Genomic DNA, 13471 nt, shown 5'->3' on the forward strand with positions numbered 1-13471 from the left:
AGATAAAGCAGTATGCTAAGGTTTAGATCAGTGATCTTCAAGACTGGAATGCCAGAATCTTTTGAGAACTTTGGGTTTAACTTGGAGAAGGTCATCATGAGAACAAAGGTAATTTTGTATGAAGTTAGTGAACCAATTGGATGCACAACTGTGGCAGGGTTTACGTGCCATTATTTCCTATAAATTGAAACTAACAGCATAAATGACAATGGTGCCTCACTGCCCAATAATTCAGTGGGTTTTATGCACACTTGAAAAGAAGGACACCATGACACTGCAAATCCACAAGCACCCAGTGATCCTGTGTCTTAGAAATTAATGTCAGAACATCCTCTGTTACTAAACCTTTGCAAGGTGTCAGGCCCCAAATGTCTACTTTGCTGGATGTCTTCAACCTCTCTCTACTGTGGTCTGAATGCCTGCCCCTATATGGAAAGAATTAATAAAATCAATTGGGACACTTGTAATTATTATACTTTTTGGCTTGCTTATGGTTTCTAACACTGTTGTTGATGTTACTATCATTTTAATGCAATTTCCTTCATTTGGTAACTACTTGTTATCTAATTGTGGTCTTGGATTGCCCTTCAGTGCCTGTGAATTTGTCCCTAAAGAGCAGCAATCATACTGGTACCCAAGAGGAGGAGAGTGAAATGCCTCAATTGGCTATCTCTTAGTCACTGTCACCTCAACTGTCGTGAAGTACTTCAAGGCTGGGTATGTCCAGAATTAACTCCTGCCTGAGCAAGGATCTGCACCTTCTGCAGTTTGCCGATTGCTACAGCAGGTCTTCGAGGCCCTCTGTTGGTAAGGGTCAATCCTGGGTTTGGATCACAGCTGTCTACGTGATGCGCCAGCTAGGGCAGTACAACGTGGAGTGCAAGACTTTGCCCCCCCCCTCCCCCCGGCATGCAGCTGATGAATCCAAAGTAATGGCATTAAACCTGATTCTGACTCTAATCACATCCTTGTATAGAGGCTCTACTGCAAAGGATTGCAAATGGCTGCAGAAAGTTGTAGACTCCGAGAGCTCCATGAGCATGGCCCTCCTCATTATAAAAGACACTTTCAAGAAGGTGACATTCATCACTGGGACATGCCCTCCTCATATTACTATCATCAAGGAGAAGGTACAAGAACCTGAAGACCCACACAACAATTTATGAACAGCTCTTTCCCCTCTGCCATGTGATTTCTTGGTGGTCCATAAACTCTAACTCATTATTCCTTTTGTTCTTGCACTTAAGTTACAAATTAAACTAGAGTAGTTCTTTTTCTTTGCACTCTGTCCTAAAGTGTTAGCTATTTCCAGCATGAAAATGAGTTGCTTCTACTCGTTCTCTGGATTCTGAGGTGATCTGCAAATTTTGCTGCAGGTTGTAACTGATGGTATGTTTCTTGCGCCACTTTAACTAGTTTGTTGCATGCTTGTGAAAGGGAATCTTAAGATTCTCAATACCAGTTCAGATGCTTTTCTCCATTTTGGTTAGTTATGGGTCAGGGATACCTGAGACAGTCGGGATGTATTTATCAAGGGGGCTTTGAACATCCTTGAAGCACAGGATTTTTTTGGATTCCTATTTGAAAGTATAACATAATGCTGAATATATTTACAAATGAATCAATGATTTTAAGTTTTGGTATTGGCTGGTTCTATGTTTAACTTTAACTTGCTGTCATTTTCTGATTCTCATTTCTTGTCTTAATGGCAGGAGTCCATTGCTGAGAGCTAGCTTATGCTCAATCTTGTCAATCCCCTTCCATTGCATGTTTCCTTGCAAGCTATTCTCTCTAATACATACACCCACTAACACTAAAGATGATTTCCAGTAAGCATATCTTGATCACGTTGGAGGAAACTGGGATGTACAATGGCTACCGGTACCATTACAGTGAGAACATGTAAACTCTATGCAGCAATGGAGGTTCAGATCAAAACCTGGTCACTGGAGCTCTGAGGCATTAGCACTACTTGCTGTACAGCTATGCTGTTGATATTCTTTTCGAACAATGCTATGATTAGATTATGAGGACACGCAGTCCTCTTTTATTAGAATATGAGGACATGCAGTCCTCTTTTATTGTCATTTAGTAATGCATGCATTAAGAAATGATACAATTTGTTCCTCCAGAATGATATCACAGAAACACAAGACAAACCAAGACTAAAAAAACTGACAAAAACCACATAATTATAACATATAGTTACAACAGTGCACGCAATACCATAATTTGATAAAAGAACAGACCATGGGCACATTTAAAAAAAAAATCTCAAAGTCTCTCGAAAGTCCCATCATCTCACGCAGACGGTTGAAGGAAGAAAACTCTTCCTGCCATGAGCTTCCAGTGCTGCAAACTTGCCGATGCAGCATCCTGGAAGCACCTGACCACAGTACGACTCCGTCCAAAAACTTTGCGCCTCCGACCAGCTCTCCGACACCGAGCACCATCTCTGCCGAGCGCTTCAACCCCGGCCCCAGCAACAGGCAATAGGCAAAGCCGAGGATTTGGGGCCTTCCCCTCCGGAGATTCTCGATCACACAGTAGCAGCGGCAGCGAAGCAGGCATTTCAGAAGTTTCTCCAGGTGTTCCTCCATGCTTCTCATGGCTGTCTCCATCAAATCAGGATTGTGCACAGCATCCTACTTCACAAATATATCAATTCGGAGCGGCCGCGTGCGCCGCCTTCTCCTCCCCCTCCTTAGTTTTGTTTAAAATTACTCTCAAGTATTGCAATATGACAGTTGCTTTTTTTTCCCTTGGATAACGCACAGAGTTGCAAGTGCCTTGTGTTTCAGGTGTAATGAATACAGCTAGTTTATGCAATAATTCAATAGGTTGACATGCTTGACATAGACAAAGCAACAAAATTATTTATTATTTTTGGAATTACTTTATCAAATGGTTTTTGATTAACCCTCAGATGTGGTTACTGTCTGTGTTGGTCATTAGCATTCATTGTTAAAGTTTCTGTGTATTTAAAAAAAACTCCCTTGTCGAAAAGTCTTGTAATTACTGGCCTCCTGGTTCTAATTATTTTCCATTCAATGTGTATGTTCCAAGAGGACAATATTTTAGCCAATTGCATGTTTTAATTCTGTTCTCCAGCACTGACCATCACACTTAATGTGCCCTGCTTGTTGTAACACTCTCTCCTACTGTCTACGCCTTGTTAAGTCTAACCCCATCTACAGTTTAAAAACTCAGCTCTACTTGCAGTGTCATCTCTATTATTTTTGCTCTTGTTTGGTTTCCTTTTCTGCTCCTTATCCCATTTTATGATAATAAATTTTATTATTTTGCTGTATAAATACAAATTGTTGTTTTGAGCTATTATTTTAAGTTGAAGTGGTGGACAATTTACTTTCCTTGATAGTGTCACTGAATTAGACCTGAATTAGACCATAGCTGGTACAATAGTTTGACCTGTTGCTAAAAGTTTTATTTTGTCTATTTGCAGGATGATCTCAACTTATAATTTTCCGGGGAAGGTGTGTAGAAAATTGAGTATTTGTTGTTCAGGAACCTTGGTGTGATTGAAGTGTAAAACACCTTGGTTGAAGAAAACGGGTAAATATTTAATCCTTTTCCCTTCTACAGGAAGTGGGATTAGTGGTTTATCTTATTGAATGGCAAGAGATTTGCTTAATTGAATTGCTTTGAAAATGGGCTTTTTGACCCAACGTCCTTGCTGACCAAAGTTTTCACTTACATTAGTATGATTTTTGTCTGCGCTTGGCCCATATCTCTCTAAACCATTTCTATCCATTCACCTATCCAAATGTTTTATTGTACCTGCCTCAGTGACTTTTTTTGGCATTTGTTCCATAACCACTCCACCTTCTGAAGAAAGTTTTTAGTTTGCTTACCTTGGGAAGAGACTACATGCATCTGCCCTAACTGTGTTGCTCATGATTTTATATACTTCTGAGGTCATCCCCTACCTTCTACATTCAACTAAATAAAGTCTTAGTTTGTACAACCTGTTCTTATAACTCAAGCTGTTAAGACCTGGCAGTTTTTTCAAATCTTTGTGCCTTTTCCAGCTTAACAATGTCTTTCCTATGATGGGGTAACCAAAATTATACACAGTACTAGAAGTTCAGCCGTGCTAACACCTTGCACAATGGCAACATAATGTCCCAATTATTGCACGCTGTGCCCTGGCAGATGAAGACCCATGTGCCAAACGCATTCTTCTCCACTCTGCCTACCTGTGACTCGGTGAATATGTATTTGGATTTCTAAGTCCTTCTGTTCTATAACACTTCCCAGGGCTCTACCACTCACTGTACAAGTCATATCTTGTTTTGACTTCTTGAGATGCAATACCTTTCTCTTATCTGCATTGAAAGCCATTTGTCAGTCTTTGGCTCTCTTGCCTTGCTGATTAAGATTCCACTAATTATTGCTAACATTTTGTTATCTACAAAGCCATTTATTTTAGCATTACCTACAAACTACAAAATTCTGTTTTGTTCATTTCCATCTAAATCATTATATAATTAATAAATAGCAGAAATCCTAACACTAATTCTGTTGCAGACACTGGTCACGGAGCTCCGCTCTGTGAAACAGCTTTTCACCATCAGCCTCTGTTACCTCAAGCCAATTATGAATCCAGATAGGTCTTTCTCCCTGGATAGCATGTAATCTGATTTTCCAGACTAGTGTAGATCACCAATTTCATTATATTAACAATTGAACATCCCAGATTAATCCTTGTGGCTAATCTCCTTTAACAAAAAAAAAGTTTGGAGTAATGTGATTTTTAAAATGACCACTTTTTGATAATACATCTTCTATACAAAATTTAAAATCATCTTGGGGTTAACTTTTCATGTTCACAATACAGGAGGTTATTGTATTTGTGGCAGTCCTGGATAAGGAATACACATCCACTCCAGGATATTAATAAATACAGCATTGAATCTGATTGAATAAACACCATAACTATTCATCAACTTCGTGGCTTTCGATTTCAAAGCCATCAAATGTGTGCTATGGCATGGTACGTTTGTATTACTGTTACCAATGTTAGCACACTGCACATCACAAAATCAGGATCTTGGCCGACTATTGAAAGGACACTTTGAAATGAGTGGGTATCCTCAAAATTTTGTAATTAAGTGAAATTAGAATTAATGTGGACTTTTTGTTTTAGGATTGAGAAGACATGGACAAGATTTTGGAAGCTCTGATGTTGTCCTGCCATCCGATGTCTGTAAAGTATATTCTTGTAAGACGTATTTTAGAAGCAGCAAAAGAACCTCTCAACAGTAAACAGTGCATAGCCATGTTTGAGTTGTCTACAAAGTTCATTCTGTTGAGTGATACACAATTCCAAAAAGATGTGGGTAAGGAGGTTCTAGAAGCTTTTGCCCTGAACCACTCTTCAGACTTTGAGAACTTTTTAACTGTGCAATTTATCTTAAAGCTTATGCAAGATGGTTATGGAACATTGAGCAAAGGAAGCATTGACATTTTGGAGTACATTCAGCTAGGATTAAAATATATTCAGGATAATCCATCTTCTGATGAAGTATTTCATGCCCTTCAGGTTGAGCTTCTCCGACTAGTGTGTGAGAAGCCTGGATCAAAGCTTTGTGCTTGCATTAGTAAAATTCTTATTCAATATCCTCGGTGTATTCCTAGTGGAAAGTTCCAAGTGGTGTTCTGCCAGCAACTTGTTAGAAGTATAGGGCAGTTCCAATGTAAATCACAAGAAGAAGATGAAATTGTGGAATTCCTGGATGAAGTAAACAAAGTAAGCGGGTTGTTGCAAAGAATCTGGCAGACACAAACTGCAGCTATGATTCCATCCTTGCAGGAGCTGTTCACTGTTATTTCATCAACTGGTAAGGAAAATGTATGTTAAACTTGAGGGAATGATTTTTTTTTGGCTATTTTTCTTTCTCTCACCCCCATGTCTCGCATGCTTCTTGCAAACCAAGCTAGTTGTCACAGTGACACAAGAAAAAAAACCCTGCAGATGCTGAAATCTGGAGCAATAATCTGCCGGGGGAATTCAGTAGGTCGAACAGCATTTGTGGGAGGAAAGGAATTGTGGACACTTTGGGATGAAACCGGAGGAATTCAGCAAGTCAAACAGCATTTGTGGGAGGAAAGGAATTGTGGAAACCCTGTGTTAGGATTCTGACCTGAAATATCAACAGTTCCTTTCCTCCCACAGATACTTCTTGACCCTCAGAGTTCCCTTGAGCAGATTGTCTATTGCTACTTGTCATGGTGACTAAAGCACCTGCATACTATGCTTGGGGAGATCTAGAAGAAACTGAATATAACATGTCCTATATTCCTTCCTGTGGGAAACATTTATTTCCCCTCATCTCGGCATTACTCTACTAGGTTGGCAGGGGTTAGGTACTGTAAGTCCATGGTACTCACTGGTACAATATATTGTCTTAGTAGTGAGATGTCCCCTTCCCCTATACCTTTTGCATTGAAGGTTTTCTGTTGAAAGAGAAAATGATAGTCATGACTTTTGTAACTTTATACACTTTTGTTATTATTTGCCATGGCAAGTAATGCTGCAAGGGAAATACCCATGGTGTGGACAGTGGCCGTACTGGAGCTCCAGTTCAGATTGAAAACAAATGAAATCAATTTCATTGTGGTTGAGTATGGAAATCAGAACTAGCAATAATGGTAATTGAATAATTTATTTTATTTTTTTGTCTTTGCAACCTTCTCCTGTTAAATGTGAGTTCCAACTTGGCTTCCAACAAAAACAGACACTGTTTTGCAATCATTTATTTCCAATCAGCATAACCCAGTGTGACGGTGGTGCCTCATGGATGATGATCTATTTTCTGGAGCTGAGATTGCAAAAACATTTGGTTTGTGAAATTGTTTTTTAATGTATTTTGTTTTTGTTGGGTTTAATTAGCAGAAGAAATTTGCTTTGTGCTCACCCCATCTTCTTGACGTCGTAATAGTGATACCACCCCGTCAGCCTCCGCCATCTCCAAAGGGCCCTACCACTAACTATATCTTTACCTACCGCCCCCCCCCCCCCCATAGGGATCACTCTCTCCGCAACTCCCTTTTCTATTTGTCCCTCCTGGCACTTGTCCCTGCAAGCAACCTAAGTACCACACTTCCCCATGCACCCCTTTCAGGGCCCCGAACAGTCCTTCCCGGAGAGGCAACACTTTACCTGCGAATCTGCTGGGGTTGTCTTTCCTGTCTGGTGGTCCTCGACATTGGTGAGACCCGTTGTTAACTGGGGGAACCACTCCTTTGAGCACCTTTGCACCACAAGCGGGACTTCCCGGTGGCCAAATATTTTAATTACAGTTCCCATTCCGATGTGTTGATCCATGGCCGCCTCTTGTGCCAAGATGAGGCAACCTTCAGGGTGGAGGAGCAATACCTTGTATTCCACCCGGGTACCCTCCAACCTGATGGTATGAATATAGATTTCTTCTGGTGAACAAAATTTTTTCACCCCCCCCCCCATCCCCCTCCATTTCCTCTATTCCACACTCTGACCTTTCACTACTTCTAACCTGCCTATTACTTCTGTTGGGTCCCCTCCTCCTTCCTTTTCTCCTATGATCCATTCTCCTCTTCTATCAGATTCTTTCTTCTCCATCCCTTTACCTTTCCCACCCACCTGGTTTCACCTGTCACCTTCTAAAGAGTCTCCTTCCAATCCCCCCACCAACCACCCTTTTTATTCTGACATCTTCCCCCTTCCCTCAGCTTTGAAGAAGGCCCGAAACGTCGACTGTTTACTCTTTTCCATAGATGCTGTCTCACCTGAGTTCCTCAAGCATTTTGTGTGTGTTGCAGAAGAAATTTTTGCCAGGATAATGGTAATGTTACTTGTTTGTTCTGTCATTTTAAAAAAGATCTTTTACATAAACCATCAGAATAGGTATAATCTATTTTTCATTGACTTGTTTACTAGTCGTGATATGTATCTTGCAATTATGCATTACTAATTTCTCTCGAAATACAATTTGACTTGAAATAAACTTTGACCTTAAATATGATTTGGTCATTATTTTTGAGGTAGTTGGCTGCTCATATCTTACTGTCATATGTGATGTGATCTCTACATGTGGGATATTTTTGCTTACCTGGTGCTCTTCACAATGTTGGGAAATCCCATGTGTGTAAATGTTGTAAAATCTTACCATTTCGGCCCTGCACACTGGTTATGTTACACAAATCTTTAAATTTAATCTTAGTCTCTTGGCCTTGCCCAGCTGCAAGCAACCGTAAGTTTTAGGTTTTCAAACTTATGGCATCCTTTGAGTGCATCATTTCTTGTAGGTCTGCAGTAGCTTGGCTTGAAAAGCTACATGTCACACTTCAGTACCTTGGCAAGTTCCATATTCTTGCAGCTAAGAAAATGCATTCTTCCTTGAAACTCTACGTGTAGCTCGGCACTCTATCTGAATGTCTGAGTAAGAAGTACTGCCATACAATGCAGCTTGTTCAACTTCTAAAATGAGGAAAGCTAATAACATTTAAAAAATGTCTTCTGACATTTGTTATGAACAAAAGACCTGCTTTATTTACATTATTCAGAATGTGAGAAATAACCAATATCTTAGAAACGTTTGGACTCATTGTGTTGCAAAAGGAAATCATTGCAATCCATTGACCAATTGGAAAGCCAAAGCTTTTTTGTAGAAAAATGTTAATTTTTACAATATAGTGTTGAGGTTTTTTTTAATGCCACCTAGTGGCTCCTCTTTGCTAGCTGAATTGTTTGATTGGAACTATTTGGTGGTGGTGGGGGGGGCAGTGGAGGAGGAGGGGAGAGTGTTTTTTTTAAACTTGAAAGGCTTCAATTTGACTATGTCTCCCAAGCACATAAAAAGAGCAATATAAGCAAAATTTAACGAATCCATTCGCTATTCTTGGAGAAAATGGCCAAAAGTTTAGCCAGGGTGGGATTTAATGTTCACATTAAGAGGGAAAAGAAAAGTATGGAACAAGAAGAATTGCATTATGGTTGCCCAAACTGATTGAATACAACCCTATTTTGATACTTGAAGTTTCATCTGGTCCTACAGACTGACGAACAGAACGGCAATGGAGCAACACAACTAGCACAGTAAGATTCCTCTAGTAGTAATATGATAAAAATCATAATTTTTACACTAGTAAATGAGTTAAATATTAGTGATGACAAATACAATTTTAAGAATTTAAGTTTGTTTTGGAGATAAACTGCCTAGAAATGAGGTACCTTAATTACGATCTTTTGCAGGATGTAACTTTATGACATAGTTGCAAGTACAAAGAAACTGGATAGTTTGCATTAATTGTTAAATTGAAGATCTGGTTAAACCTTCAAATGTATTTTCTAAAGGAAAAATTATGGGTCTTTTGCAGAAGTATTTGATGGTCCATCAAATGCATTGGCCACTGTGGTCCAGTATGTGCCATTGGAAATCATGGATGGAGTCATTCAAAACTTGACAAATGATGATTGCATCATGGATATAGAGATGATGACTGCTTTGACCAAGTAAGTTGTTTTGGGTAGTTACATGTTTTTTTAGTCTTTCAAATAGAACTGCAGCTGATCAGGTATCAGTTTGAACCTACAGTTATCGTTACTGCTCTAAAACTTGTTGAATGTAATCTCTTACTAGCTCTTCCTTCAGTTAGTCCTGATGAAGGGTCTCGGCCCAAAAGGTCGACTGTACCTCTTCCTAGAGATACTGCCTGGCCTGCTGCGTTCACCAGCAACTTTGTATGTTGCTTGAATTTCCAGCATCTGCAGAATTCCTCATCTGAATGTAATATAGACCTGAATAAACATTTAAAAAAAATTATTACCCCTAGTCACATTACAGTTCTTGAGGAAAAATTAGAAAATGGGTGTTCCAATCTATTGTGTAACTTGTTTTGCAGTTGGATTTAAAGGTCTGAAAATTATTTTAATTTTTTATTTATAGATACAGTGCTGAACAGGTCTGCTGATCCAGTGCACTGCCCAGAAAACCACCCGATTTAACCCTAGCTTAATTGCAGGACAATTTGCTCTGACGAATTAATCTACTAGGTATCACAGTCATAAACCAGACTGGTTTGTAGAAAATTAGGACTCCTGATAACTTTAAATATTGTGGAACTAAGGAATCTTGGAATAAGGGGATAAGGAATATGGGTAACAAACAAACTAAACTACTTGGGGGCACACACAAAACTTTGGTGGAACTCAGCAAGTTGGGCAGCATCTGCGGGGAGGAACAAACAGTTAACGTTTCAGGCTGAGACCCTTCATCAGGTCCCGAATTTCTCCAGACCTTTGTTGCTCTGGATTTCCAGCAACTGCGGAATCTCTTGTGTTTATACTTGGGAACAAGTTGTTGGTGATTCTTTGAGGTACTTGTACTTGGCAAAGATGATCTAAAATAAAAATGTAATTTATTGGACATGACGAATATCCAGCTGTATCTGTTTTATACCAGAATGCTGTGAGTCTCAAGTTAACTTATTATAGCACTGGGTATAGGAAAAAAAAGCACTAATTTCTTGAAATTTGAATCTGCCTTTAAGAAATACTATTTATTTGTTATGCTGAATAAGTGTCACTTCTTGGGTTGGACCTTCTATTCTCTGATTCTGAAATAAGCTTCCAACTGATGCATGTTTCTCTTCATTCTATCTCTTGCTCTTAGACGCAGGAAAAAATGTTAAACACAGGAACTATTCCATCTAAAGATATGTGAAATATTTTCCCTACTACAGTGAATTCTGGTTAATTGAGACACGTCAGGGCAAGTATATTTTGGCTGAACTGAGTGGCAGCCCCAATTAGGTGATTTCATGGAAATTGTTTTTAAAAGTTTTTTTTTTAAAAAAAGTAAAAACTACTGTTTAATTGAGTAACAAATTATATATTTAAATAAAGTACATAATAAATTGGAACACTGCCAATCCTTCTACAGTACCATGCACTGTGTTAGTTCCTGATAGTTATCAACGGAGGAATTCATTCAGTGTATGATGCTGTGTTCTTTTGACTGTAAATGAACAAAATCAGTGTAGACACCTAATGCAGATTGTTAAACTATCCATTAGCTGCTTAAAGCATTGAGGCTTAACTCTTTGCCCAATTACCAACAATTTCTTTTTATCAGTCTCTGACATATATGACCAACATGAGTTATGTGATCCATTGCTTTCTTTGAGCCTGATAGTGTTATGTGTTAGTAGCAGACAGAACATCTGGTGTGGCACTATGATATATATGTTGGAGCTATTTAGTTTGCTTTCAATACTTGGATTCTATTCATCGTTAGATTATTGCCACTTACCGGCTTTGCTTGTTGGTGGTATTGCTGTCTATCAATACTATTACTTGTACAATAGTATTGGTCGAGAGAAATCTGAGATACAATTACAATGTCATCTCTTGTACTTTCTGTACTCCAAATAAACCCATCTTATGTGGTTTTCTTACTGTTAAAATCTCAGGTTTTGCCATCTCCAGAACTTATTTGTATTTTGTTAAATACCGAGCCAGAAATCATTGCCTTTTAACTTTCCTTCTATCATGGCTTGAAAGTTAAAGCTTTCTGTCTCTAAATTACACTTACCTCTTGAAACTCGTTTTCACCTGTTAATGATTTGTAACATTTTCTCAGTGATAAATTTTTGACATCCATTTTATTTTATATTTGTAAGTTAGTGTTTTAGATTTTTTGTCACTGTTTTTGTCTATGCTTGAATGGCTAAGGATGGAATCTGTCTGTCTGACGGTCTATCCCTCATCTAAAATTTGCTTTTTGATTTGCACTGTTCCTTTGAGTACAAATGGAAAGAGCATTAGGAATAAAATTTGAGCTTTTTTTATTAGACTACAAAGATGGATTTTTGGAGAGACTATCCTGTTTAGGGAACTGTCCTTATTAACAGAATAACAATTTCTAACTTTTGTCTTTTTTAAATTGTAGTATGATTGATTGGCTTTCATGGCCATTAGCCAATAACATAGATAAGTGGATTATTGGCTTATTGAAAGGTTTGGCTGCTGTGAAAAAGTTCAGCATTTTGATTGAAGTCACGCTGTCAAAAATTGAACAGGTGAGTTTCATCTCACTGGTAATTTGGAAATTGAGGTCAACACCTGAAAGATTGATTTTTAAAATTGACGATATTTAGATGCAATGCTAATGGAAAGAGTGCAATTGAGTTGGTACTGCAAAATTTCTTTTAGCTTTTTGAATATTATGATTATGAAATTATAACTATTAAATGGATTGCAATTCAGCATATTCAGAGGGGTCTGGCAACACTTACCAGACCTGTCAAAAATTTTGATAACTGGGTTGGATGGTGGCAGTCATTTCTTGAAATGTTGATGCTTGTTTTTATGTACACTTCAGTATCTAAGTACATCTTTAGTAGTCAATTTCATCAATTCGGTTCTCTTGTTTGAAGAATAGTTTTTTTTAATAATGTGACCTAGAATTTGCTGATAGCTATAAATACGATGGCTTAAGAACCAAGTCATACACTGGATATTCTGCAGCAGGTGGCTTGCTTCCTGATATGTGGTTTGTAAAAGTGTGGCTGTTTACCTGTCTGGATGGCTGCTGTTCCAACAGCACGTGAAGTTCAACATCATCCAGATTAAAGTACCCTGAATGACAGTTTTCTTGGAGTTCAAAATGACTCCCTCCACAAAAGCTGCATGAATTCTCTCTATCTTGTGTATTTGCTACACTGAAAGAATACAGTTACATGATATCATAATTTCAGTTTCCCTCCTGGGTTTAATATCCTGATGTTGAAAATGTCTCCATTTGTTCAGTTGGTATCTATTAGCATTGCAAGGGTTTGAGAAAGTAACCCTTAAGGATATTTGGAGATGATAAAATGTCCTTGCCAGCGATGCTAGAGCCCAGTGTTGGTCAATGGAATTTTGATGTACAGCACTTTTGTCATACAAGTTGCCCAGTAATCTGATGCAGAATTCTCAAATGGAAAGGCAAGATAAAATTTCCAGTTGTATCTGTACATGCCTAGCTTTAATATAACACTAAGGTAAAGGTTGAAATATTAAAAAAAATGTATTTACATGTTCAAATCCTATGAAATTTTCATTGCAGTAATTGGAATAATTCATAAAGCAAAAAAAAAACTGGGTCACATTTTTGAGGCTTTGTGGTGTGGTATTTTTATAGATAATCTTTGTACACATGATAACAAAGAATCAAGTAAAAATCAAAATTCAAGCCTTCCTATTTGGAGAATGCTACAAACATAGTCCATATAATTTGGTCAGTAGCAGCCACTTCAGGATTTCTGCATGAACTATATGTGCATGAAAATTTTGAATTGCCAGCCAGAGTTTGTGGTGTAATAGCAGTAAGTGCCATTGGATTGCTATTACTATTATCGCGAGATCCGTGTCTGTATGTTTTGGAATATTAGATCTGATGCTGGGTTGTTTGTCCACTGAAACCCAAGC

General features: G+C 38.3%; 1 protein-coding gene across 1 annotated transcript in view; it reads left to right on the top strand.

The window, feature by feature from the left end:
* LOC140200749 (ubiquitin carboxyl-terminal hydrolase 35-like) overlaps positions 1-13471 on the top strand; it is a 41058-nt gene that overhangs the window by 1018 nt on the left and 26569 nt on the right. The window contains exons 2-5 of the mRNA XM_072264342.1: positions 3464-3573; positions 5168-5861; positions 9379-9514; positions 11952-12081. Coding sequence (XP_072120443.1) covers positions 5180-5861; positions 9379-9514; positions 11952-12081 — 948 coding nt within the window. The 5' untranslated portion in view covers positions 3464-3573; positions 5168-5179. The remainder of the gene's footprint in view (positions 1-3463; positions 3574-5167; positions 5862-9378; positions 9515-11951; positions 12082-13471) is intronic.

Source organism: Mobula birostris, chromosome 7 (assembly GCF_030028105.1).
Source record: "Mobula birostris isolate sMobBir1 chromosome 7, sMobBir1.hap1, whole genome shotgun sequence".
Lineage (NCBI taxonomy): Eukaryota > Metazoa > Chordata > Chondrichthyes > Myliobatiformes > Myliobatidae > Mobula > Mobula birostris.